The sequence below is a fragment of the Manis pentadactyla genome, chromosome 10 (genome assembly GCF_030020395.1).
Source record: "Manis pentadactyla isolate mManPen7 chromosome 10, mManPen7.hap1, whole genome shotgun sequence".
Taxonomy (NCBI): domain Eukaryota; kingdom Metazoa; phylum Chordata; class Mammalia; order Pholidota; family Manidae; genus Manis; species Manis pentadactyla.
Window position 1 is genome coordinate 104,671,654 of NC_080028.1, and position 26,485 is coordinate 104,698,138.

At 53.8% G+C, this 26,485-nt stretch overlaps 2 protein-coding genes across 6 annotated transcripts in view; one reads left to right on the forward strand and one right to left on the reverse strand.

The window, feature by feature from the left end:
• Window positions 1-9,826, reverse strand: part of DNAAF5 (dynein axonemal assembly factor 5) — a 58,361-nt gene extending 48,535 nt beyond the window's left edge. The window contains exons 1-4 of the mRNA XM_036933056.2: window positions 9,139-9,826; window positions 7,030-7,214; window positions 890-1,014; window positions 359-477 (exon numbers count right to left, since the gene is read on the reverse strand). Coding sequence (XP_036788951.2) covers window positions 359-477; window positions 890-1,014; window positions 7,030-7,214; window positions 9,139-9,754 — 1,045 coding nt within the window. The 5' untranslated portion in view covers window positions 9,755-9,826. The remainder of the gene's footprint in view (window positions 1-358; window positions 478-889; window positions 1,015-7,029; window positions 7,215-9,138) is intronic.
• The window catches only part of PRKAR1B (protein kinase cAMP-dependent type I regulatory subunit beta), an 85,101-nt gene continuing 67,924 nt past the window's right edge, over window positions 9,309-26,485 (forward strand). Inside the window, exons 1-2 of one of the 5 annotated variants that reach the window (XM_036933063.2) lie at window positions 9,309-9,439; window positions 17,416-17,616. In XM_036933063.2, the coding sequence (XP_036788958.2) occupies window positions 17,437-17,616 (180 nt within the window). In that variant the 5' untranslated portion in view covers window positions 9,309-9,439; window positions 17,416-17,436. Of the gene's footprint in view, window positions 9,440-10,080; window positions 10,263-15,859; window positions 16,205-16,358; window positions 16,389-17,415; window positions 17,617-26,485 lie in introns of those variants that run through there. The other 4 variants (XM_057487494.1, XM_036933068.2, XM_036933066.2 and 1 more) reach the window with 4 other exon arrangements.

The window sequence follows — 26,485 nt, forward strand, 5'->3', positions numbered from 1 at the left end:
GCGAGGTGTATGCCTGCCGTGGGCTTCGGGACCCAGGAGGCCACCTGCCTCCTAAGAGCAGCTGGCCCGGAGGAGAGGCCACTGGGAGGAGAGACACTGGTGTGGGGGCAGCACCCCGTCCCCCCTACTGCCTGCCCGCGGCTCAGGGGCTGTTCCTGCCCACAGTGCCTCTCTGCTGGCTTGCTGTGGTGCCTGGCTCTGGCCCAGGCTCAGAGCTCTGCAGGAGGGATGGTGTCCTCCCTCTGCCACTGGCCAGAGCCGCTGCCCAGTCTGCACTCGGCCCTCGGCGTGCAGGCTCAGAACTGTCCCGCGAAGGACTGGCACCCCCACCTGCGTGGCGTCCTGGGGCTGCACTCACCTGGAGAGGGGTGGTGGGCTGGGGGTGGCGAGGTAAAGTCAAGCTTGTCCTTGAGGTCGTCCTCATTCTCCCTTTGCCACTGCAGGCCGACCTTCTCCCAGAGGCCGGCCGCCTCGCACCTGCAGCACAGCACACACGGGTCAGAGGCTCCTGCAGGGGCAGGCGGGCCCATGGCGCTGAGTCCCCGAGAGGCTATGCCAGGAAGCTGTGGGGCTTTTCAACCTCTTACTAGAGTACTGAAAAGTGACCACTTTCTGAGCATTTGCACAAAGTATTAAAAAATGCAAAATTGTTTTAACAGCCACGGAGACCTTCTGTATGTCACACGCTCTAAGCACAAAGGGAGAACATGGCTCCCTGAGGCTGAAGCTGGGAGAAACCACACCGCTGCAACAACTCAGGAAGAGCAAGTCCCTGAGGAACCAGAGAACAGAGGAACGCAGCCCGGCCATGGCAGAGGCCTCCAGCGCCTGAACAGGAGCCCAGACCGTCACCCAGAACCACAGCCGCGCCCGCCACAACCCCACTTACGCGATTTCAGGTATTTCGTCGTCCAAGCTGCTGAGCAGCAGCGGAATGAGCTTGTGGAAGAAGGAGTAACGGTCCCGCAGGTCCAGCAGCCAGCCCCCCACCACACAGGTCACTGCCCGTCGGACCTGCTCACAAGAGAGGAAAAGGGCTTCAGGCTGGGCAGGGACGCTGTGGATGCTGGAGGAACAGTGAGGCTGGGGTCCCAGAGCCAGGGTGGGTGCTTGGTGGCTCTGCCATCGCCCCTTGGGGCCAGAGAGGCGGCATCAGGGCCATGGACCTTGCTGGCTCCAGCCCGTGAACTCAGGGCCTGGCCTGGTGCCCTGTGGGCTAGAGCAGGCCCCTACACAACATGGCCTGTTTGTGGTCTTCTGTTTGCAGCCTCCTGGCTGAGCTGGGTGCCATGTCACTGTGGCATTTAAACAAGCTGTTGACTAGTGGCTAGGAAATGGTTGCTTGCAGAGGCCACATGGCCAAGGCCTCTGGCCCTTGAGCCCAGGAACACCTGTGGGTCAACAGGGCACCCCCAGTGCTGCTGCTGGATCTGAAGAGGTGTCATGCATGCCACAGCCCCTTTCCCAGCGCAGAGAAGAACCGAGCACAAACAGAGCTGGCACCCTGAACACAGAGCTGAGAGAGGATTCCACATTCTGAGTGGTCCCGGGAGGAAGCAGATGGGCAGGGACGGAGCCAGCCGTCCCGTCCTGCAGAAGCCCTGGTGTGCCTGGCACCACAGCGCTGTGCCACCCAGGGCCGCCACCTGCAAAGCCCCGCAGTCACTCGCAAGGCTGCCAACAGGGGCGCCTAACAATGGGGGTGCCCGCAGGCACTTTGGGTGGCACGCTCCAGCGGCTGTGGGCCCGAGCAGAGGCACACAGGCCAGGGGACTGGCTCCAGCAACATGAGACAACGTGGCCATGCCCCTGCTGCTCTGGAACCGGGGCAAAGTCTCCTCTCCAAGCTCATTTTCCCTTCCAGAAAGGGAGAGAACAGGACATGTGTCATTGTCTTTCCCAAGGGAGGAAAGCCCTCAGCACAGTGTGGATGCCAGCGGCCAGTGTAGACGGGGCAGGCCACGAAGGGTCAGCAAGCCCAGGAGCCACTTGCTGAAGAGTTAGAGCACAAAGCAGAGGTGGTTGTTCCTGACACAGGCTGGCTGTTAACAACCCAAAAAACAGGAGGACCTGAGGAGAGATGCTCCCAACAGCGGGGCGCCCTGCGGAAGCTCCCGGAACCCAATCGGTCTCAGACCAGCTGCTACTGGGACAGTGGTTGGGCTGCCCTCACGCTCAGGGATGGCTGGAGGATGACTGGCCTCAGAGCTCACACCCCGACAGGCCCTTGCTTATCACAAACCACCTGTGGCAAGTGGCCAACTCCAAGCTCTGTCAACACTGTCGGCAGAAGGCTCAAAAGGCTGTCAAGCAAAGGTCACATGCTGAAAACCCAAACTGCACCTGGCCAGTTGCCTAAACCTGAGAGTGAGCAGCGCCTGCGCAGGGCAACACATGGGCACCCAGGAGGCTCTGGACGCAGCAGAGGTGGCCGCTGACATGGGAGCCCACAAGGCTTGTGCCCCTCCCCACTCCCTGAGGGGCCACACACCCAGGACAGCCACCTGCCACCCCCCCAGACTAGGCATCGCTTGCATGGAGGAGACTCCACGCATCTCACCTGCTGAGCTGGGGGAGCTAGAGGGCCTCGCAGCAGCCTTGAGCTGGTGATATCAGAAACCTGTAACTTCCTGCTGTCACGAGTCAAATTACTTTGTTTCTTTCAGTTCAGAAAAATGGCACTTAACAGTGTTGCCAAGTAACAGCTTAAGCAGGAAACTTCAATAAAAAGAAGCAAAGTGGACTGAGAGTTATTGTTCTCCTGCATCAGGGTGCTGGGCTGGGGACCCCACATGTAGTCCAGGCTGCCCATCAGTACAGGGGCACCAGAATCAGAGCAGCGCCAGCGCCCTGATGGGAGAGCTGCCTTGCAAAGCTACTCTGAGCTTCCTGAGTCTGGGCTTTGGGGGCTGGTGGGAAGATCCTCCTGCCCAGCACCTGAGTAACTGTCTCATGCAGAATATTTTCAACAGCCTTCACTCTGTCCATCCATGCTGACCAGAGGCTTTGAATTTTAAGCCTCTTACCTCATTTTAAGTAAGCTTACCTCATGAAAACAAAAGAAATCTCTAATGGCATCAAGATATTTTAATAACAGCAAATTTTGTTTGAAACATAGAGTATTCAAATTCATTTAAAGAAGAGTTAGCTTTGAATGCAGCACTCTAGTTTGAAAAAGACAGATGCACCCCTATGTTTATCGCTGTACTATTTACAATAGCCAATATATGGAAGCAACCTAAATGTCCATCAGTAGATGAATGGATAAAGAAGATGTGGTACACATACACAATGGAATATTATTCAGCCATAAGAAAAAAACAGATCCTACCATTTGCAACATGGATGGAGCTAGAGGGTATTATGCTCAGTGAAATAAGCCAGGTGGAGAAAGACAAGTACCAAATGATTTCACTCATATGTGGAGTATAAGAACAAAAGAAAACTGAAGGAACAAAACAGCAGCAGAAGCACAGAACCCAAGAATGGACTAACAGTTACCAAAGGGAAAGGGACTGGGGAGGACGGGTGGGAAGGGAGGGAAAAGGGTGGGAAAAAAGAAAGGGGGCATTACGATTAGCATGTATAGTGTGGGGGGGGCACGGGGAGGGCTGTGCAACACGGAGAAGACAAGTAGTGATTTTTTAGCATCTTACTATGTTGATGGACAGTGACTGTGAATGGGTATGTAGGGGGGACTTGGTGAAGGGGGGAGCCTAGTAAACATAATGTCCTTCATTAAACTGTAGATTAATGATACCAAAATAAAATTAATAAAAAAAAAAAAGAAGAGTTAGCTTTAAAGGGGCTTCACCTCAGTCTGTAACATTTTTGTTTTGTAACCTGAGAAAATGCTAGCATAATATTAAGTCTGTTGTGGGTATGAATACCCACTGAATTCCTGCAGTTCGTGAATACCCACTGAATTCCTGCAGTTCCTTCGTTTCCAGTCTGATATTGGGGGGTGGGCAGGCGAGGGGGCGCTCCACTCTGCTGACTGTTGTTTGTCACTCATGCAGTGGAGGTCTCACCCCTGCTCCAACAAAGTGACCACCCAGAGACTGCCCCCTCCTGACAGCAGCATAGGCTTCTGCTGGTAAGTAAGGTGCTCTGAGGAACCAAGGACTCGGCCTGTTCAGGGTCACACAGGCAGGACCCCACCAACAGGAGTCCTGGTTTTCCAGTATCTGCACCCTGGATGCCTTCGAGTGGCTGGAGTGATGGGATACCCTCATCTCACCTAAGGCTCTCCTCATTCAGAGCGTCAAGTTCATCTTCCGCCCAGCCCTGCACCCTGCTATCCCCCATCATCCCTGACACCAGCAAGGTTGCTGTAGTGCATCAGACCACGTCTCTCCCAAGACTGAGGCAGGACCTGCTCACTTTTATGCTCACCAGGGTGATGGCAGAGGGCAGGTGGGCTACCGAGCTCCCACTTGCCAAGCCTGGCACCCTAGGAGCTTCAGAAACAAACCACACGAAGCACACACAGTCCTGTCTTCTGGCTGAGCCGTCATCACCTGCAGTTTGAGCAGCACTGGCAGAGGGGCTCCTGAAGGGAAGGGAACCCTGGGGGCCAGAGGGCTCCAGGGTGCTTATGGTCACTCAGACCTGAGCCTGTACCCTGAGCCTGGTGCTCTTCACTTGGATGTATGCATGGCAGGATGGGACGGCCTTTCTGGGCCACACCCCCTTCCCACGTCCCCAGACAAGTCCTGGGGACGTGAGGTGACAAACTGCAAAGGGAGAATTCGAGGCCCTCCCTGCTTCATTTGTAAGGTAAGATCATCACACCCCCTCTTCATGGGGTTGCTTCAGGGGCCAAACCAGTCCATTCAGGGGCACCACTTAGAGCAAGTTCTTTCTTGAAGACAGGCCCTTGCCATGTGGTCCATGACCTGAGCAGCTGCTCAGTTTTCTGAAAGTCACATAGCAGCAAGGATTTCACCTTCTGCACAGAGCATGGGGGGGTCCCCCCACGGCCTGGGCTGTCCCAGGGAACATGGGTCTGCCAGCCGCCCAGCACTGTTAGAGCCCTCAGGAACATCAACGTGAGTGCGGGCCTGACACAAACATGAGGGCAGCATGGAGGCAGCACCCCAATGCACATCAGGAACTCTGAGGTCATCCCATTAACGTGACCCCAGTCAGTGTGAAAGCTGGCAGGTGACTGCTGAGCTGGATTTGAAATCCCCTCAGTCAGCCCAGAAAACCATATGGAGCAAATCAAATCCCACTGGGAAGAAATTAAAATGAAAATAATAATGGAGAACATTTGTTTTTGGAATATTAAATAAGAGTCATGGACAGAAGTTTCACAAAATTCTGTCACCAATAAGCCACAGACTCCGCTCTTCAAGGCACCAAAGAGGAGGTGGCTGTCTGCTGACTTCCTTACTCCAGGTGGGAACACAGGCCCTTAGGACCAGCCGCCAGGGGCCCAGCACCCAGGTTCTCAAACCAGCAGCATGGCCTTGGCTTCTGCAGTGAGCTGTCTGCAGAGCTGCAGACGCAGCGGAGTATTTACAGGGAGCCAGCCACATGGTCACGTGGATGGGCATGCAGCATGGTGCACAGTGATGGCTGTCCCACATGGCTGTTCCAATATCTTGAGGAAGACCACTTGGTCTGTGACACATGGAAGGTGCTTTCCACGTTGGCCCTGCATGGCCTCAAGCTCCAGGAGGCTGATATGCTGTCCTGGCCAGAGCAAAGCCCCTCCTTCCCCTGGGGCAGGCCCTGTCCTGCCCCTCCTCCTTGCCTGGCAGGGCCTGATTCTGCTGGGGTCTGCCAGCTCCAGGAGGGGCCCATGGAGGATATGCGCACTGCACCTCAGCTGGCCGTGTGAGACAGGACAGTTCATGCCAGGGTGCCTGCCTCCTGCCCAGAGGCACACGGTGCGGGCAGAGCCAAGACCCGTCCCTCTAACTCCCCTGCTTCCTCAGACAAATGTTGGGAGGGAAACACTCTTATCATTTGCACCATAAGTGAAAAGAACCTTTAACATCTCTGTAAAACTGGAACAGCAACCCTGACACCTTCAGTCTGTTAGTGCATGCATGGTAACAGAGCAAAACCACGTCATGAGTCACATGAGTGGAATGTCATGCATATGAAATAGATGACCTGACAACAAGCACAAGGAAAGAAGCTCAACACGAAGTCATCAGGAAAAGCAAATCAAAACTACACTGAGACCAGCTCACTCCATTAGAAGGGCTATAAACAAGCAGAGCCAGACAGTAAGTGTCACGAGAATGTCGAGGCCGGGGCCCTCACACACTGCTGGCAGGAACGTAAATGGTGCAGCTTCTGCAGGAAAGTCTGCTGGCTCCTCAGTTACCCTATGACCCGGCTGTGAAATGGCCAGAGGTGGCAGAGGCAGGGACATCTAACCATTCTGAAGGATGTCAAGCAGGACCCATCTCTCCTATGTGACTGGAGCCCACGCCCCTCCATCACTCTCCTCCTGCAAAGGTGGGCCTGCCCTCTGCGACCTCTGCTCTGCCCCTCTCCAGGGGTCAGGGTTTTGAAGTTTTATCAGTCAACTGTACACCCACAGCATGCCCTCTGAGCTGGCTTCTCCTAGTAAAAAGCCGGGGTTCTGGTCTGCATGTGTGTGTCTGTCTCTCAGGGGGTTCTAAAGCCTGACAGAGCCAATTCTCTCAACGCACCAACCCAGCTGCACGCTTCCCTCAGGTCTGTTTTGCCAACCACTGTGACTCTCAATTAACCTGCCTCACTGGGGCACATCAGAGATGCTTCTGGAAACTGGGGAGCACACACCCTTTAGATTTTTCTCCTAAAGGGAAACTGTCCTCTTTCACATCCTTGGAATTAAGAATAACAAACACGTTAAATTCATCTCTCCTGGGGTTTCTCAAAGATGAGAACCAGGCACACCTGTGACTGGGAGAGAGGAAAGGATGTTTGGCGCAGTGTGTCATGTTTGTAAAACCAGAGAAAAGGAGTGAGTTACCAAAGGGCACAGGGCTTGGGAGGAGGAGCCAGGAGGAGGAAGTCCGTTACCTGGGGGACGTTGTCAAAGAGCCTCTGAGCAAAGTGAGGCAGCACCTCGTCCACCGACTTCCCATTGCCGAACTGGATCACTGTGCCCGTGGCTTCGATGGCAGCCACCCGCACCTTCCAGTGCTGGTGGGAGAGGGTCTGCATCAGGGGGCTGATCAAGGACTCCGCCTGCATGTGGAAATGGCCTGTGGGACGGGGACCTCAGTTATCATGCTGCTACCTGTGGTCCCTGTGCCTGAATTTCCCTCCTCACTCCACTGTGGTCTCTGCTGCAGGCAGAGCATGTGGCTCAGGCCTGCAAGCACTGCCTCGTACCCCTGGCACCTAGAGGTGCAGGACAGGCGTGTGACCTGAACAGGCACCCTGTGACTGGGTCTGAAGAGGGCCAAAGGGAAAAGGCTGGGACTTGCCCCGCCTCAGCTAAGGACAGGCTGTCAGGAGAGCCCCAAGCGGCCAGCAGCTGCCAGCTGAGCCCAGAGTCTGGTGCACACCCCACCAAGCCAGCTGCGCCAGATGCCAGCACTGCTGCAGGAGGCTGGACCTGCACTGCTTCAAGGAAAGTCACTCCACTTCCTATCTGTGAGGTTCTCAGAGAAAGTCACAAGCAGAAAACATCTTTGTGACAGCCATGCTGACCCTCTGGTTTTGGAGTTCTGACCTCAGTTCTGCAGCTGCTCGAGACCCACCAGAAAGATGGCTACTTGAGCAACATCCTGGGCACGTTCTTTAAGTGGAGGTCTCAGACCAAAGCAGGACCTTGATCTGCTACTGCCCAGTGTGATGGTGGTCTAGAGGCGAAGCCCCTCACCTGGGAGTGGGTGCAGTAGAGGGGACAGTGCGGAGATGGAGAGATGCTCCACTCAGCATTATCAGTGAGCACCTGCTACGTGATGTGGGTATAGTGTGCCTGGTCCTGCCCTCCAGAACTTACAATCCGGCGAGGGCAAAGGTGGGAAGGCACGAGAAGCAGTGCCTCCTGGTGATGTGCAGACCAGGAGAGAGGGGTCCAGAGTGATGAGAAGTGCAGAGCTTGTAATGCCCAGTGGCCATCTCCAACCCAAGCCACATCCACTAGAATTTTGCACCATTTGAATCCAAATACAACACGCCCCAAATGGAAACCTCAATACCCCCTTCAACCCATTCTTTGACTTCTGCCCACCCAAACCTCATCCCTCATCCAATTTAGCAGGAAACCCTGTCAGCTCTGACTTCAGGACACCCCAACATTGTCCTCCATCTCTATTACCAGACTGCCCTTCCAAGTCCCAGACAGCACCATCTTAACATGGATTGGCTATGGCCCCCAACTGGCCCCGTTTCTCTCTAGCCACCTCCATAATCCATTCTCCACAGCACCAAAGTGATCTTTTAAACCCAGAATTTGAGCCTATAATGCCCCTTCCCAACGCCCTCCACTGGCCCTACTGTAACCCGAAGGGGCCTTACCACTACTCCCGAGCCCTTCATTCCCTCCAGCCACTTTGACCTCCTCTTTACCCCTCAGATCTGCCAACCTTACTCCCCAAAGCTGGCTTCCTCTTGGCCACCAGTCACCAATCTTCAGGTTAAATGTCCCCTCCTCCCAGAAGCCGTCTCAACAGGAATAAATAAGTAGGTGCTTCCTACCATTCCATACAGATAGCAAGGAGAAGTAACTGGGGCAAGTTTCTGCAGAAATGGCTACTCAGGAAAAGAGAAATGTCCTGATGAGATCAGTTTTTAAAATAATGTAGATTGGATTATAGGAAGGCAGGAAAGAGGTGGCCTCCCTCCATTAAGTGGGACAGCAGTCCAAGCCAGAGAATACAGGACGCCTCCCTAGAGAAATGTGAATGAGAAGCCAAACAGAGCAGCGTGTTTCTCAAAGTGTGTTCGCCTAACCACCCGGATTACAATCACCCCGGCGAGGTGCTGAACTATCGATAAGAACGCTCCCCACCGCAGGTCAGCTTAAAAGCAACTTGAACAGTAGTTAAACCACGAATCTGCTTCCAGAGAACCACCGGATGGAGAAGGGCGGCTGCTGCTGCGGAGGCCCGGGAGGGCACCCCACTCGGGGCAGCGTAGCACCCCACCCTCGTCCGCCCCCGGCCGGCCCACGGGCACCTGGCGTGGAGCGCGCCAGCTCCGCGGCGCACTCGCAGCTCTCGCGGCGCACGGCGGCGAAGGGGTCCAGAAGCGTGGAGCGCAGTGCGCGCACCGCATCGTCCAGGTGCGGCGCAAGCGCGGCGCCGCACAGGCGCACAGCCAGGGCGAGCAGCTGCACCAGCGCCAGGCGCAGCTCCTCGCAAACCTCTGGCGGCCGGCGCCCTGGCTCGGGGCTGGCCAGGCGCGCGGCAAGCGCAGGCAGCAGTCGCGGCAGGGCTTCGCGGGGGCGCGCGGTGCGCCGCAGGCCCAGCCCTAGCAGGTGCGTGGCCAGCGTGCGGCAGCCCTCGGCAGGGTCGGCCAGGCAGCGCAGCAGGCGCGGCAGGAGCAGGCGCGCCCACGGAGCCTGGAAGGCGGAGGCAGCGGCCGTTGGGGCGGAGGCAGCGGCCGTTGGGTCGGCCGCCTCTAGCGCGCGCTGCAGCGCTTCCAGCGCGCGTCGCCGGCCCAGCTTGCTGTCGGCCTCCAGCCCGGGCAGCAGGCGGCTCACGGCGCGGCTTAGCTCCGCCGCCTCCGCCGCCTCGGCCGAGCCCGCCGGGCCCGGGGCCGCCGCGGCCTCCCTCGCCCCAAGCGCCGCCATCCTCCCCGCGTTGCTGGTCGTTAGGAGAAACTGGCACTTTTGCGACGGCCGCAGCGCGGATTACGGCTCATCTTCCGGTAGGCTCCGAACACAACTTTATTGGCAGCTCGGGGCGCGGACAGCGCACAGCCGGGAACAGGGGTCAGGCCGGGGAGGGAGTGGGCGCGAAAGCCGGGGGCGGGGCTGGGGGCGGGGCGGGGCGGGGGCGGGGCGCGGAGCGATGGGGCCGAGGTCGGAAGCAGGGGCTGAGGCTCCCGAGGACGTGGGGTGCCGCGGAGGTTCCTGTGAAGGTAACTCAACAGCTGAACCTGTGGGGACAGGGTGGCTGCGGAGCTGCCGAGGAAGCCGCGCGGGCGGCCCCTGGTGGGACAGTGGGGGCTGAGTTGGGTCTTCAAAGTTCGCTTGCCGGCGTCCTGACAACCGGGACCTCAGACCCTCAACTGGGAATCCTCTGCCAGCAAGACTGTCCTCAGGAACGGAGGAGGAATAAAGATACTCTCTCACAGAGGTAGGCTAATAGAATTGTCGCGAGCAGGCTTACCCTTGGTGCCTGGTTACAGGAAGCTCTCCAAGCAGAAAATTGTAACAGAAAGTTAAAGGTAATGGGAGTTAGGGGGAGTTAAGGAAAACAGAAGTAAACATAACCAAGCATTTTTCCCCTGGTGAGTTTCTTTATCATACCTGATTGTTGAAGAAAAATTGTAACTGTAATGTGCTCATTGTATGTGGAAGAAACGTTTATGGTAATTACATTTGAAAGTGGGGAGCATGAAGGAGCATAAATGGAAGTAAGGTTTTTACACTGCCCTTGATGTGGTCCAGCACCGGTACCAGCAAGCTGGCCGGTTGCATATGATGCGGCGGCGTCTAGAGCAGCACCAACAAAAATAAGCATAGTGATGTACTCGGAAACATTATAAAGCAGAAGTCTAAAAACCGTTCAAGGTTCCCCAACAAGGTACAAGAAAGAACGAAACAAATACCAATGATAAAGTGGCAGACATGAACCCTAATATGCCAATAATTAAATGTAAATGGCTGGTTTACATTTAAACCACTCATTAAAGAAGAGAAGCAGAGTAAATAAAAAACCCACCACCCAACTATATGTTGTCTAGTATGTGCTGAGACGCCAAAAGCCATGACATAGGTAGATTGAAAGGGAAAAGATGGAAAAAGATCATGTAAACATAATTTTTAGAAAGCAGATTGGCTATCTTAGTATTAGCCAAAGTAGACTTCCGAGTGAGGGAAATTTCTAGAAAAAAAAAGAACATTAAAAGGATAGATGAACCAGAAGATGCAGCAGTCCTAAATATGTATGTACCAAGTGACAGACCTCCAAAACAGCACAAATGGGTAGGGCTGAAAGGAGAGAGACCCATAGGTGTAGCTGAGAGCCATTCTGTAGAGAACTTGACAGCCATTCAGGGTGAGAGCAGGGGACATGGTGGACCCTCGGGTTTCCAGCTCGGGCAGCTGGGCAGACGGCAGTGGTGGCCTACCATGATAGCCTTTACAGACAGGAAACACTGGCAGATGGCCAGGTCTGCAGGGCAAGATCATGTCTAGTTTGAGGCATGTTGATCTCCAGGTAGGTTCCAGTTCTGTAACAAGGGGTAGCCATTCACCCAAAACTCAATGGCCTCAAACAGTGTTTATGAAGTTAGCAGACCCTGTGGGACTGGGAACAGCCCATCTGCTCCATGATGGATGGCCCTGTGGAAGGCCTGGGCTGTCCTGGGAGCCACAGCTCCTCTCTATGTGGGCGGGTTCCCTGAGGTGTGAAGCCCACTCTCCTGCCCTCATACTTACTCTCACTGTGAGGTGTGCTGGCAAAGCACCCTGAGGCTTGCAGGATTCCGTGGTGTGACCTGGGCTCCTCTGATGTTCCCCTCCACCGGCTCAACCTTCAGTTTTCTTGGTTCCAATAAGTCAGTGACTACTCCCCTGTCCACTGCAGACTTCCAAAATTTTGTTAGGGTCTTCTCCAGTTCTTCCTGCCCTTGGGGGTTTGTGCCTTTCATAACAAAATCCCTTTGTTGTGGTTTTAGTGTGGTCTTGGGAGAGAGTGAAACGAGTTCATCTTTTACAGGAAGATTTAAAATGTTTAAAGAAAATGAATCATTGTTGAATAGGTAAGTAGGCATGTGGCAGGCAGCTCAGAAGGTACCCAAGAGCACATAGAGAGCAAGTCTTCCTTTCTCCCATATATTCACAGCTCCCCATCCCAGAGGCAGCTTGTATCATTACTGTCTTGAGTGTCTTTCTGGAGATACACTATGCCTGAGTAAATGCATTCAATGTTAGTTCACCTCTTAAATGGTAGCATATGACACAAAGTTTCATAACATGCAGTTTTTTCTATTTTTCCACATATGAGCATACCCTAGAGATCAGGTAAGGGTAGTTCACACAGAGCTGCCATGTCCTTTTTAACAGCCACATAATATTCCGTTATCTGAATGTGCCATGATATATTTCATCAGACCCCTGTTGATGGATATTTAGTTTTTTCTTCCCAATCCTTTGTTATTTCATATGTTTTGTGCCCTTGGGAAAGTATACAGATGCACAGATGCATTTGCCCATGTGCAGAAAAATGCATGAATTAAGGATAGTCACTGATAAATTTTTGTCAAATTATTGATAAATCTAGCAAGTGGAACGGCTAGAATAGATAACATATGCATTTAAGTTTTTGATAGTTTTTCCAAATGGGCGCCCGTAAGGCTATATAAATGTACATTCCCACCAACACTATGAGAGCACCTATTTCCCACACTCTTACAAAACTATCAGACTGGGAGTTTTGCTAATCTGATAGGTAAAAAATAGTATCTTTGCATAGTTTAAGTTTGCATGTTCATATATATGGAGTGAAGTTGGGTATCTTCATGCTAAGGAAATTAGCTCTTTGTGATATGTATTATAAATGTTATTGTTTTGTTTTTCCTTTTAATCTTTTTTTAATGCAAAAATTTTTCATTTTTATGTATTTGAATATACCTACTTTTAAAATGATTGCTCCTGGATTTTGTATTATGCTTTAAAACGCCTCCTCTGCCTCAAGAGTGTAAAACATGTTCCCAACTTCCCTTCTGTTACTTTTATAGTATTAATTTTTACATTTAAATCCTTGATACTATCTGAAATTTATAGAGTGACATAGGGATCAAACAATTTTTGCCCAGTTGGCTTTTTAGTTCTCCACACTAATTATTGAATTATTATTTTTCCCACTGATACACAATGCCACCTTTGTCATGCACAAAATTCCTGTAAATGTTTGGGTTTATTTCTGGACTCTATTCTGATCCCTTCGTGTCTGTCATTTCATATGCCAGATGCATGATATTTTGAATCTTTTTTCCTTACAATGTATTTTCATGTATGGCATTGCTGAATATTTCATGCTTCCTTCTGTCTTACTCTTTTTGAGCTGTTAAAATGAAAATACCGTAGACTGGGAGGCTTATAAACAGCACACACAAGTACCTCTCAGTCTGGGGCTGGAGGTCCCAGGTGCCAGGAATTCTGTGTCTGGTGAGGCCAGTGTCCCGGCTCACAAGTGCTGTGTTCTTACTGTGTCCTCTTGGCTGAAGGTCTAGGGGGCGCTCTGGGGTCTCTTTTATAAGGGCTCTGATCCCATCAGGAGGGCCCCACCCCATGGCTCATGACCCCAAAGCTCCGCCCTAATCCATCACACCGCTGTGAATCTGGGGATGAGGGCAGTGTATGCACTTGCCCAGCCGTTTCCCCTCTCCTTGCATGAAGTGGATTTTGCATCAGTGGATGTAGACTTGGGCTCTTTCCCTAGATTCCCCTCAAAATTAGTTACCAGTTACTGCGTCATGAGTTACCACAAACTTAGACACTGCTTATCCATGGTCAGGAGTCCAGGCCACCTGGGTCCCACAAGGGCTACACCCAAGGCCAGAGATGGGGGTCTCACCTGGGGCTCCAGTGCATGCCAGCTCTTGAGCACTGGCCTCCTGCTGCCTTGCCTGCCCACCACGCCCCCAGTCCCAGCAGGGAGTCATGCCGAAGCCAGAAGACTTCAGTGGCCTCTGTGGCAAAATTGTGTGAGATTTGCATCCCAGACCTACACAATGAGCTATTTAAAAGCCAAGTGTCGGAGAACGCTGTCCTCGTGAGGGTCTCCTGCCCCCTCTGCCGGGTTCCCACCACTGGCTCCCTCTGCCTCACACCTCAAGCTCAGGAAGTGGCCCTCTCCCACGTGCCCTCCTCCTCATCTTGTGCCTCCTGTTGGCCTCCCTACAGGGCCCCTGCACTGTCTGCCCCACAGAGGGATGAGCCCACTGCCTGGAGTGGATGGGGCTGGGGGATGATAACTCAGTGTTCATGGTCCCCAGGCCCTACTGTATGCTTCTCTGTTGGGGGGAGTAACATCCACCGTGATGGAAGATTAGCGGCCCCTCCAGGGAACCTTCTGGCTGGCCCAGGGTGAGCCATCACCTCCACCCCCTGGGGACCTGAGGGGCTCGTAGTCAGTGGCAGGTCGGGATCTATACCAGCAAGGCAACCTGGAAGCCCTCCTCAGACCACAGTGCTCCGCAGGCCCTCCAGTGGCCAGGCGGAGTGAATCATCTTCCAGCAAATATTTGTCTCCTTGCCCCTAGAGCTGAGGACTGTGAATCCCTTCCCTGGGGAAAGTAATAGGGCTGGACGCATGGGGTGGTCCTTCCCCGCTGGTGGAGGGGACATTCTCAGACCAGCACTAGGACTTCTAAATGGAAATCACCAATCACCAGTTGCATGTTTTCAGTAGAAGGATCTGGCTGCTTGGACACCCTATAAAAGGCAGGATTCGCCCTGCCAGTGGGGTGGTCATCTTGCTGTGTATGCCAACACTGTGGTCCACACGGTTTCATGACTGCTCTGTGAGGGACATTCCTACCATCCTCACTTGGGGCTTGTCCACTGAGTGTCCAGTTAGATTCCCTGGCTGACCCTATGCTTGCCACCTCCTCCCTCTGTATCACAGATCACTTTGTGGGGCCCTCTGTGCAGGGGAATTGTGTATGCTGCAGGTGTGTTCAGTGGGGTGCTTCTCTGTTACAATGGGCAGACAGCCGCCGGGTGTAAGCAGGGATGGCATTTACTGGTTAACATCATTGGTGGGTCAGACGCAGGGTGAGCTCGGACACAGTTTGGGTGTGCCCTGGTCCCCTTTCTCTGCAATGCCCTTTCCTGCCATTCTCTTCATGTTGCTTTCACCCCTGGGGGTTAAGCAGAGAGTGAGCAGGACATTTTGGCAGTGACCCCCCCACTCTGCCCAAGTCATGGAGGAGGACAGCGAGAGACCTGGGAGCTTGCCTGCTGCTGGGTCCAAGCCCTGCCCTCCACCTGGGGTGAGCTGAGGGTGGGAGTTTGAGTGTAGAGCTGGCCTGAGGCCCCCGGGAGGCTGGCGGGAGCTGTTGCCTGGGTGACACAAGCATAAGGCTCAGAACAAGTCACATCTGGGAGTGGCTGGGGACCATTTCTGGTGGTGCACGTGCCCAGCCAACTGCCAGCCCCCGAACCTGGAGGTCTCTGCCTTGCAGTGAGCCTGTCTGGGGGCTCTCTGCCAAGTTGAAGCATCCCAGCAGGATAAGGGCATGTGTGTGGATGCCTCGGGGTCAGAGGCCGTCCTCAGAGAGGGGCTCCCCATCCCCAGCGCGGAGGTCGCATGCCCCAGGGAGTTCTGGGAGCAATAGCTTCCCTGGAACATCTGCCCCCCCAAGCCCTGGCCATGTTGTCACCCTTTCTACCAGGCCACCCAGGAGGAGCCAAAAATAACTGGACGAGGGGAGTGGAAGAAAGCAGGCAGTGGAGGCTGGTCTGCAGCAGCTCCAGGCAGGCCTGAACCCACAGATGGCCAGGCTTTAAGTTGGTTGTGGAATGAAGTTCTGATTCAGAGAAAACTGCACCCTGGAATCACGGAAAATGATCGTCTTCCAAAAGGTGTAACCAGGACAGGTGTGAATGTGCCTGAGATGTGGGCGGGGTCAGGAGGCACAGGGCGAAGGGCTGGGGGAGTGGAAAGGAGCCCTGGTCTGTCGGCCTGGTGCGGGCTGTCCCTTCCCTTAATGCAGGCACGAAGGAGCTGGGCTCAGCCCTCTGCGAAAGCTGGCCAGTCGTGGGGGCCGCATGTGCACAGCTGAGCCCGGTGGAGCAGAGGTCTTTCCCTTCAGGGCTGGGCTCCGCATCCCCTCTTCTGGTATTTAGACCCCACTGGGGAAAGTGTGAGGCCCCCAGATGAGGAGATGATAATTCTGCCACCACTGTGTTAAAAGCGGGGAAACACGGCAATGGGCAACAGGAAATGAGAACCAGCCCTCCTCGGCCTGGGCTGGACAGGCCTCAGCGACACCTGAAGAATTTAGGACGACCTATGATTTCCCACTGGGCATGCGGTGAGTGGGAAGCTGGTGCCCTTTAACCACAGTAAGGAGATTAAACTCGTCTCTCCCTGGGGTGGTCTCGGCCTCCCGGCCACCCCCTCAGGCCGTGAGTTGGAGACAGACCCTGGCGAGTGGGTGCAGTGCAGACAGCAGATGGAGACCCAAGTGCGAGCAGCAGGGGCCCTGGCCATCCCCCTCCGAGGCCCCCTAGGATGCAAGCAGCTAGGGTGGGTGGTCAGTCGCGGGTCCGATGGGGGCGAGGCGGGGCACGGGGGGCGGGGAGCGGCGCGTAGGGCGCCGGCGGGCTGGCGGGAGGCCGCGTGCGGGGGCTGGGCCGGCGCGGCACGGGGGCGGGCGGAGGGCGGCGCCGCTGCAGTGCGGGACCGGTGTGCAGTCCCCGCGTCTCCGCGCCGCAGCCGCAGCCGCTGGCCTCGGGAGCCGCGCGTCCAGGTACCCGGGGCTGGGATGGGGTCTGCGTCGGAAACCGCGGCCTGTCCGGCATTGGATGTTGGCCCGCCGGGGGCCCCAGGAAATGTGGGCCTTTGGGGAGACCACCCCCTTGGCTGGGCCCGGACCTGGGGCGCCGCTGTGGTCGGGGCGCGGAGGCCTGAGCCGGGCCCAGGGTTGCAGGGATCGCCTGGCAGCCCAGAGCTCCGGGCCTGGGACCCATTGCGAAGCGCGCTGCGTGGGGCCCAGGCTCCCGGCGTCTTGGTGACTTAGCCTGAGTAGGGTGCCGAGAGCAGCAGCCCTGCCATTGTTCTCCATGATCCATCCTTGCAGAAAGCCCCTCCGCTGGATTTCTATTGTTTTTTCTTTTCTTTCCTGCGAAGCAGGCCCCCCAGGCCTGTAAAGGCGCCTCTCCAGCTCTGACAGGTCTGGCCTGTATTTACCTGCCACACAATGGTCCTTAGGAACAGGGAAGGGACGGTGGCAAGTGAGACCATATCACGGCAGGGCTGACACGCAGGGCCCCACCCCCGCTCCCCATCACTTAGGAAATCTGTTTGGTCCTCCTCCATTCCCACAGGATCTGTTTAGAGGTAAGGCTTTTGCGGTTTTTACGTTAGCAATCAGCCAGCCCATCAAAATGGAAGCTACCAACAAGTGCAGAATGAAACACCTGCCACTGGGGTGCATAGCCATGTCGCCTCAGCTGTGGGATTTGCCCCAGCAATAAGATGCACGTTTGTAAGACACGGAGTGCTGCCGAGGCTCCCCGCAGCTCATTCTGAGTGTGACTGTTTTCCCCGGTAGGAAGCAAGAAGCCGGGTCACCATGGCCTCCCCGTCCCTGTCGTCCTGCCAGCTGGAGGACGAGAGCCTGAAGGGATGCGAGCTCTATGTTCAGAAGCACGGCATCCAGCAGGTCCTCAAAGACTGCATTGTGCACCTCTGCGTCTCCAAGCCCGACCGCCCCCTCAGGTTCCTCCGGGACCACTTTGACAAGCTGGAGAAGGTCAGTGGCTTCCACCGTCTGAGTTCCCCTTTGCAGGGTCCCAGTCAGAGCGCCGCCAGGCCTCCCGGCCACCCGGTTCTCGGGTGAGCGCCGAGTGCCCGCAGGAGTGTCATGCCTTGGCTCCTCCTGGGAGTGCAGGTGCAGAAGCCAAGGTGGGCTGACCTCGCCAGCTCGTGCTGGGGCCTCCTTCCAGCCACAGAGCACCCCCTTCCTCCTAGGGAACAGCTGGGAGCTTGCAGGCTCACGGACAGTGTTCTCCTCAGGGCCAGAGGTGGGGACCGGGTCTGGTTCTAGATGCCCTTGGCATGTGGGGCAAAAGAAAACAGCACTGACAGCAAATGTGATGTCTGATCCCATGTCAGGCCACGTCTCTGAGGCTTGGCAGATGCTGGGAGGGGAAGCGCCCCCAGACAGCAGTGGGGAAGCAGCTGCCAATCCTCCCTCTTCTGAGGAGAGATACCCTCCATGACGGTACCTCCCACCCCTTCCTGGGTTTGTTTGTGGGGTACAGTTGGGAAGCTGTCGGGACCCTGGCCCCTAGCCCCCCGAGGGCAGGCTCCCTCCTGCCTCACTCTGCCTTGCTACCCTGGACTCTGTGTAGGTGGCGCCCGTGTCAGAGCCTGACCGTCCCTGCCCCTCCCCTGCCCCTTGAGGCGGCTGCCTGGGAGCCTAGCTCAGGCCCTGGTCTGCTTTGAAGCACTTCTGAGTCCTTCACCCCCTGCCCGGCAGTGTTTTACTTTTGACAGGAGCCTCATCCAAAGGAATGAATGTATTTCTTCCCTTTAAAACAGTCTGTTAAGAAACATTTTAAAGTAAAGCATGACTCTTAAGGAAACTTGGGAAATTCTAGTCCTCTCCACCTATTTCCCTCTCACACACTGCATTTTTTTTGAAACACAGTTGTAATCACATCACAGATACAATTTTTTATTTTGTATTTTTTTGGTTTATTCTTCATAGGCCTTCCTTTAAGTGACTGCATAATGTTGTGTTGAGAAGATAAAAGTTTTCTTGACCTTCCCCTTGTGATTGGATAATTGAGTTGTTTACAGTTTTTTTAATATTAAAAACAATGTCACACTAACATATTTGTACATGGATTTGTTTTTTGTCTATGGTATTGTTTAGCTTTTCAGAAATGCAATTAGTAAAATTCCAAATGGACTTACTAGGTCAAAGTGATATTGCTGGTCTTTCAAAGAACTTTCCAAAATGGGGGCATCAGCTTACACTCCCACCAGCAGGGAGTTTGATCACTGGTCTGCATGCCCTGGCCAGCTTTGGCTCTTTGGACTTAAAAAGCTGTGTTTTAGCTGATAATGAATGGTCCCTTGGCTTCATCCATTTTCTGGGGTTCCCTGTGAGGTCACTGTTGAGGGGGGCAGTCCCCAGGGCACTCGTTCCTTGCACACGTGGAGAGGAGAATCAGGTAGGCAGCTGTGCACCCTTTCCCATCTCGAGCCTCTGCTTCCTTAGCACTGGACTTATTTGTGCAGGGACATCCCAGCCATGTAACTCGTCTCCCATGGTGCCGACCAGCAGCCCAGTGGGCCGTCTAAGGCTGGGTCCAAACCTAGGCTGAGGTTCCCTGCTGGACATGTCTTGCCCCCAGGGATCTTTTGGCAACGGCTGGAGTCATTTTGATTGTTTGGCTTGGCAGGTGGGGGTTCCATTGTCATTTGGGGGCCATGGAGGCAGGCCACATGGGCCACTGGTTAGGGTGGGGAAGTTTGGGCCATGCTGATGGGCAGACATGGGGTGGCGGGCATAGAGCAGGACCCTGGGGTTTGACCTGGGCACTGATGGAGGGGGTGCCACTTGCAAAGGAGGGAACAGTGGAAGGAGGTGGTTGGGGAGACAGTTAGGTGTTCTGCTTCTGGTGTGGCTGTCAAGGAGGCTGTGGGTTTGGATTCTGGGGAAGAGGTTGGGGCAAGGGCAGGTTTGGGACAATTAATTGATCGTATTTGCCTTGGCAGGTTATTTCTTACATGCCTTTGACATGTGAGGATAGAGGTCTGGAAGAGGTAGGGGGCCTGTCCACAGCTAGGTGACAAGTAGGCCTAGGCTCCTATCTTGGTTCTAAATTGAGCATTCGCCTACAGTGCAATTCAATAATAAGGGAATTATGTAAGTCCTTGTTTTCTCGATCTTGGTCACCATGGCTACTGTGTTAGTATGCGAGGGCCCAGGGCCGCTGTATGTAACAAAGTGCCACCCATGTGGGGCAGAAACAACAGAAAGCCCCCTCCCAGTCCTGGGGGTGAAGTCTGAGGTCAGGTGTGGGCAGGCTGGCTCCATAGGGAGGCCATGAGGGATGGCCTGCTCCAGGCCACTGCAAGCTGCTGGCCATCCCTGGGGCTCCCTGGCTTGTGGAAGTATCACCTGGACTTCTGCCTCCATCTCCCGTGGCACCTCTTTCCATAAGAATGCAGTCATGCTGGGCTGGGGCCCACCCTAGTGACCTCCTTTTAACTTGATTTCCTCTGCAAAGACTCCTTCTCCAGATGTCACCTTCTGAGGACCTGAGCTTTCTACCTGTTTGGGGAGACATAGTTCACTCCAGATGACTTTCCTGGGTGGGCAGGGTGTTTCTCTTTGACCTATCAGGGACAGGAGTCCACTGCTAAGTGGACACAGCAGGTCCCAGAATGCCGGGTGTGGGACAATTCCGTGTTTGTCAAAGGCAGGGCCAGCAATAACAGTATCTGTGGGCAGATAGGCTTGCTATTTTGGTTCTTTTTTTTGGAAAAGCTAATATATACAGGCTCTGGGGTGGTATTGTGAATTCTCTGATGTCTGCATCCTGCATTTATACATGGTTACATTTTACAGGGGAGAACATCCCTTAGTTTGAGGTGGATCGTCAAATGGAGCTGAAGTCCCCTAAATATAAAGTCCTGAGAGTCCTCAAATCCTGGAGGTTCTCATGTCCCACGACGTTTGCTTGACCAGTGAGGGAGCTGCCACCAAGTGCTTATGATACAGGCCCAGAAAGGTGCTTTGCTTCTGGGAGCATGGGGCCCTGGGTCTTGGGCCCCAGGAGGCCTGCAGCCAGGAGGGCCAGCGTGGAGGCAGCACTCGGAGGTGGGCAGAGGAGCGGAAGCCCGGGGAGGGAGCTTTCCTCAGCTTGAGTCATAGCAAGAAGCATGTGGTGGGGCCTTGATAAAGCACGGGGGTGTAGCTGCCCCACAGGGACTGTGTCTCAGGGTGCTGTCCCAGGTGCTTGTGTGTGAGTTCTCAGCTCGGGCCATTGAAGGTTGCTATTCCAGGGCGGAAGCTTGAAGTGGGTGATACTCCTTATCCAGCAAAATGCCTTACAGAGCCTTAGAGCTTCTCCTCCAAGAGGTAATCTTTCAGAAGATCATGTGGTGATCTTGTGATAAATGTCATAATCCTTTTAATAGTGAACTTTAAATGCTACAGGAAAGATTGCCCCATGAAAATGACTCGTTTCCCTTCACCCAGCTACCAACTTGCCCTTCTTCGGAGGACTTTCCTTGCTTTGTGACACGTGTCAGTGGATGTGGGTCGTTTCCACATACGTGCGTTTTTATGTTTGATTCTTAGTAGCATTTTTTTATCATGGTAAAACACACATAACCTGACATTTACCACTTTGACCACTTCTGAATGTCCTTTTCAATGGCTTTAAGTGCCTTTGCATGGCTATGTCATAATTTTTTACTCTCTCAAAACTTTTTCACATTTGATGGCTCTCTGTGTTTTTCTTTTCAGAAAACACCTTTATGCCAAGGAAATGATTTAAAAGAAAATAACTCTCTCAGGAACCGGGTTCTGGGGTCGGGGTCTGCGCGTACTTGTGGCCCCAGAGCCGAGTACCAGCCCACTCTCCAGGGGGCAAATGAGTTCATGTTTCCCAGACATGAGTGACTGCCGCTCTTCTCTCAAATCCTCGCTGGCTCTGCGGTGGCTCTTTTTTGCTCCACTTTGTGGATGTAGACACCTCGTAGGGCTGGGTGTTTCTCTTCCGGGGTGTGGCACCTTCTCCCCCATGCCTCTGGGGAGGCTTGTGCTCTACTGACCCAACAATCAGATAATCCAGGCCAACCCTTGGTCTTCACTGACAAAGTATGATGTACTTTACCTGTAGAATGAGTGGACACACCCAGGAAGGGATGACCCAGGCTGGCTTTCTTGAGAGACTTTTATGGAAGTAAATACTTCCACTCAGACACTGGTTTCTGAGGGCTGGGGGTCTCAGTGGGCTGTCTGGTGAGTCTGGTGACTTGGTTTTGCAGGCAGCATGGGCTTCCAGGTGACCAGCATTGCATGACCATCTGGTGGCACACAGAGGCATGAGCTAGGTGGACAGGTTTACTGGGCTCCCGAGGCTGCTCAGGAGCAAGCTGTCATGGAAGTGACCATCCCCTCCACCAGCACACAGGGAACGCCTGGGCCTTCCCAGGTCTCAGGGCTACCAGGGAGAGATTTGGTGAGCATCCCTGTCAGGTGGTGGGTGGTGTGCACAGTGCCGAGGGCACGTACACCATCAAAGTCTTGCCTGGGTGGAGGGGCTTGGGTGGACATGGCCAGGCAGATATGGCAGTGGCAGCTTGGGCTGTCCCAGAGCTGTCCGGTGGCCTGGAGCCTGGGGGTGGACAGAGGGGTGGCAGCAGACCATCCTGGAGGTGGCCGGGCTTGGAGAACCTGGCTCCAGGCTGTACCCTGGGGGCTGCTGGAGCCACTGCAGGCTTTGACATGAGAGTAGTGGCCACTCTTTCCTGGGTTGGCGAGTGGACAGGAGGAAACTTCTGCAAAGGGGATGCCCAGTGGGGTGGAGTAGGGGTGGGGGTGGAAGGGATGTGGGAAATACCTGCACCTTCCTATTAATTTCACCACAAAGCTGAAATTGCCTTAAAAAAACAAAGTCTTTAAAATTAGAAAGAAAGTGGGTACCCCAAATGATTTCCTTCCCAGTCTGTGGGGATGTGGCAGAGGGGTGGCTGGGGGAGGAGAGACACAGATGTTCAGAGCCTGGGATGAGTGGGATTGGAGGGGTGGGTGGCCCAGGATGGGCTTTGGCATGGGGGACTGGGGTCACCCAGGAGCTCTGGGAGAGGCTGCTGCTGGTGGTGGAGAGGTGGCGGGAAGCACAATTGGTGCTCCGGTCCCAGGTTCATTCCCAGTGTTTGGCAACTGCAAACCCAGCTGCCATGAACATTCATCTTCCAGATTTTCATGTGAAGGCAGATTGTTATTTCACATGAGTAACCGTATGGTAGTGCGATTGCTGGGCCACATGGTCAGTGTGTGTTTAGCTTTATAAGAGACTTCCAAACTATTTCCTGAGTGGCCGCCCATCTCCCAGCCAGCAAAGTTCTCGATCCTCAGCGTTGTCGACACTTGCTATTGTCAGTTCTGAAGTTTAGCTGCTCTGATAGGTGTGTGGGGGCCTCATGTGGTTTTATCTTACCTTTCCCAGTGACCAAGGTGTGGCCCATGTTTTCACATACTCAATTATCCTTCTTACATCTTTGGTGAGGTGTTTGTTCACGTCTCGTCCATTTTCCTTGTTATTGTCTGTTGTTTTCTTACCATTGATTTTGAGACTTTTTTTATATGTTTAACCTGTATCCTTGTATATGTGAACACAAGCTCTTTGTCCAGTGTCTGGTTGGCAAATATCTTCCTGTCTGTAGCTTGTCTTCTTACTCTCTTGTAAAAGATTTTACTTTAGAAGTCTAATTTATCGATGTATTTTTAGTGGGTTATGCTTTTGTATTTTATGTTGCATGTGTGCATCAGCCATAGCTCGATGAGCCTGTGGGTCTGTTTCTGGACCCCTGCTATCCTACTCTGCTGAGCTCTCCTCCCGGTGACACCACACCAACTCGGTCCCTGTCATCTGTTTGGTGAGTACTCAAGTCAGGCAATATGAGTCTCTCCACTTTGTTCCTTTGCAAAGCCCTTTGCCTTTCCAGGTGTATTTCAGAATGATCTTGGTGATGTCTGCTAAAAAATCCTCTTGGGATCACACTGAGTCTATAAATCAGTTTGGGGTAAATAGACACTTTAACAGTACTGAGTCTTCCAACCCATGAATCTCTCTCCCTCTGAATGTTGGATTTTGTCAAATTCCTTTATCTACTGAGAATATGGTGAATTACATCAATCCCTTTTTGAATTTTGAAATAGCCTTGCATTCCTGGGAAAAACTCTATTGGCTTGTGTTATATTATCCATTTGGTATAAAACAGAACAAACCCTGCTGCTGTTCAGAGGAGCCTGGTGGTGTTGTGGGACAGGCCCAGCCCGGCTGCACTGCCGCCTGGATTTACAGCCCTGCACCTGCCTCGTGCTTCTCATCTGTCAGCAGGAGGCAGTGTGCCCGCCCCCGGTCCCTGCTGAGCCTGGAGCACATGGGGCCACTCATGGTGGCCATTCACCCATTGGGGCTGGTCCTCTGGCCCTCGCTCAGACTTTCAGTTTGCAGCTTCTGATACAGCTGGTCTGGTCCTCCTGGGCAGGCCTGGAGGCGCCTGGTTCCTTTGCCTGGTGAGGATGCCCAGCAGTTGGGGGCAGAGCCCTGAGGGCTGCTGGCCCTGAACTCCCAGGCTTTCTCTAGTGCTCCTGGAGCCTACGCCGGGCAGTGGGGCCACGTGGGTCACCCCAGTGGTGGGCTGCCTGCCTGTGGCCTCTGCCCCCTTGGGCCCCGGCTCACCTGCTCCAGGCAGGGCCTGCTTCTCCTAGGACCTCCTCCCTGGGCAGAGCAGTGCCACCAGCCCAGAGACGACCAGAAACTCCCAAACAGGGAAGTGTTAACTTGCTATGTTTTTATTTCCAGGATGATTTTATGACTAATGTCAGTAACAGAAAATAAAATTTAAAAAGAAGTTTGCCACCCTTATATTTTATATGCTTATAAGAAGGAGCCATTTCGTGTCCCCCCTGTTCCACACTAACATTGCCGTGGCCCGTGGAAAGTGCCACTGAGCACGAGGGGTGGAGTGACTGTCGCTGTCTGGAGTTGCTGCCCTGCCCTGTACTGCCCGTCTCAGGCTCCACTCCTGCACATTCCCTGCTTGCTCTGTGACAGCGCACATGGCTCTCTGGCCACTCTGTGTCTGCAGAAGGAACCCCCAACTTGGAGCCGACCAACGGGCCACTGATGCTGCATTTGATGGAAGCATTTTTCTTGCTGAAGTGTCATTGATACACAGCCTTGTATTGGTTTCAAGTGTACAGCGCATGGTTCTGCACTTACCAGCACCACTGAGCCCTCACCCCCTCTAGCGCGGCCACTACCCGTCAGCACAGGAGGGCCCTATGGAACCGCTGGCGATGGAGGCGTTTTAACTGAGGAGCTGGCTGAGTCGGCCGGGTGAGTGGGGCTGCTTAGGCGCTTTCACAGGAAAGTTAAGGGCAAGAAATCCACGAACAGTGAACGAAAGTCAATGCTGTAACTTTAGGAAATGAAGAAAGTACAGAAAAGGACGAACACGTGCGTCACTGGCCAGCTTTCCGCATCAACTCTGCATCAGTGCTGTCCTGGGAGTGGCTTCTTCTCGCTTTGTCTCTCCTACTCCCACATGTGTAACAATGTTCATCCCACTAGATGTGATTTTTTTAAATGGTGGGCTATTTTCTAGAAGTTTCGGGTCTGCAGAGAAGTTGAGCGGAAAGTACAGAGGCCCCCAGCCCCCATCATCACCATCTCACGGCCGTGCGGTGCTTTGTCAAAGCTGATGAGCAACACTCATGTTGACGAGACTCCATGGTTACCTGAGGGCCACTCCCGGCTGGGCCTTCGTGGTTTGGACTGTGTGATGCCATGTGCCCCCAGTACCATGTCACATGGAGCTGTTTTGCTCCCTAAAAGCTGCGGTGCTCTGCCTGTGCATCCCTCCCTCCCCCAAACCCTTGGAACCTCTGACCTTCTATGGCTCCATAGTTTTGCCATTTCCCAAAGGTCACAGAGTTGGAACCACACAGTATGGAGCTTCTTCCACTCAGTGGCGTGCACCTGAGGGGCCCCCATGTCTCTCCATGGCCTGATGGCTCACTTCCCTTTAATGCTGTGTAATATTCTGCTGGGTAAACCAGTTTTCCATCACCTGCTGAAGGCTATCTGGGCTGCTTCCAAGTTCTGGGAGTTATGAATAAGGCTGCTGCAGACACCCGTGGGCAGGCTTTGTGTGGACCTAACTGTTCATCTCATCTGAGCGAGCACCAGGTAGTGTGCTTGCTGGATTGTGTGCTCAGAGCACGCTTGGCTTTGTAAGGACCCACTGAAGAGGCTGCCCCAGATGCCCAGGCACTGAGTGACAGCGCCAATGCCCCGTACCCTTGCCGGCATTCCGGGGCTGCAGTTCCCCGTCTGGCCCTTCTTGTAGGCTGTGATGTGTCTTGTGACCTGCATTTCCCTGGGGACGTGTGAAGTGTTTGCTTGCCATCTTGTTTCTTTGCTGAGGCATCTGCTAAGGTCATTGGCTATTTTTCCAGTTGGGTGGGTTGTTTTCCTATTGTTGAGTTTTGAGAGTTTTTTGTACATTTTACATACAAGTCCTTTATCAGACGTGCATTTTGCGAATATTTTCTCCCAGTCTGTGGCTTGTGTTTTCATTCTCTTAACTGTCTGTAGTTTTGAACCCTGCTTTTCAGTTTTCTTAAACCAAATTTTATGTGGTTGTTTATATGGTCACTCAGTGTTATCGAAAACTTGATTGAAAGGTGTGGCGTATTCTATCATACAGATGTTCCTAAACTGATATAAGTAGAACTATGGGGCTCAGAAGTACGTGTTGACGTGTAATGCCACTTGTTCTCTGGAAAGCCTTCTTCATTCAGTCATTCATCTTTGTTGGGCACCTGCTATGTGTCAGGTGCTGGGACATGTGGCAAGCTCTGC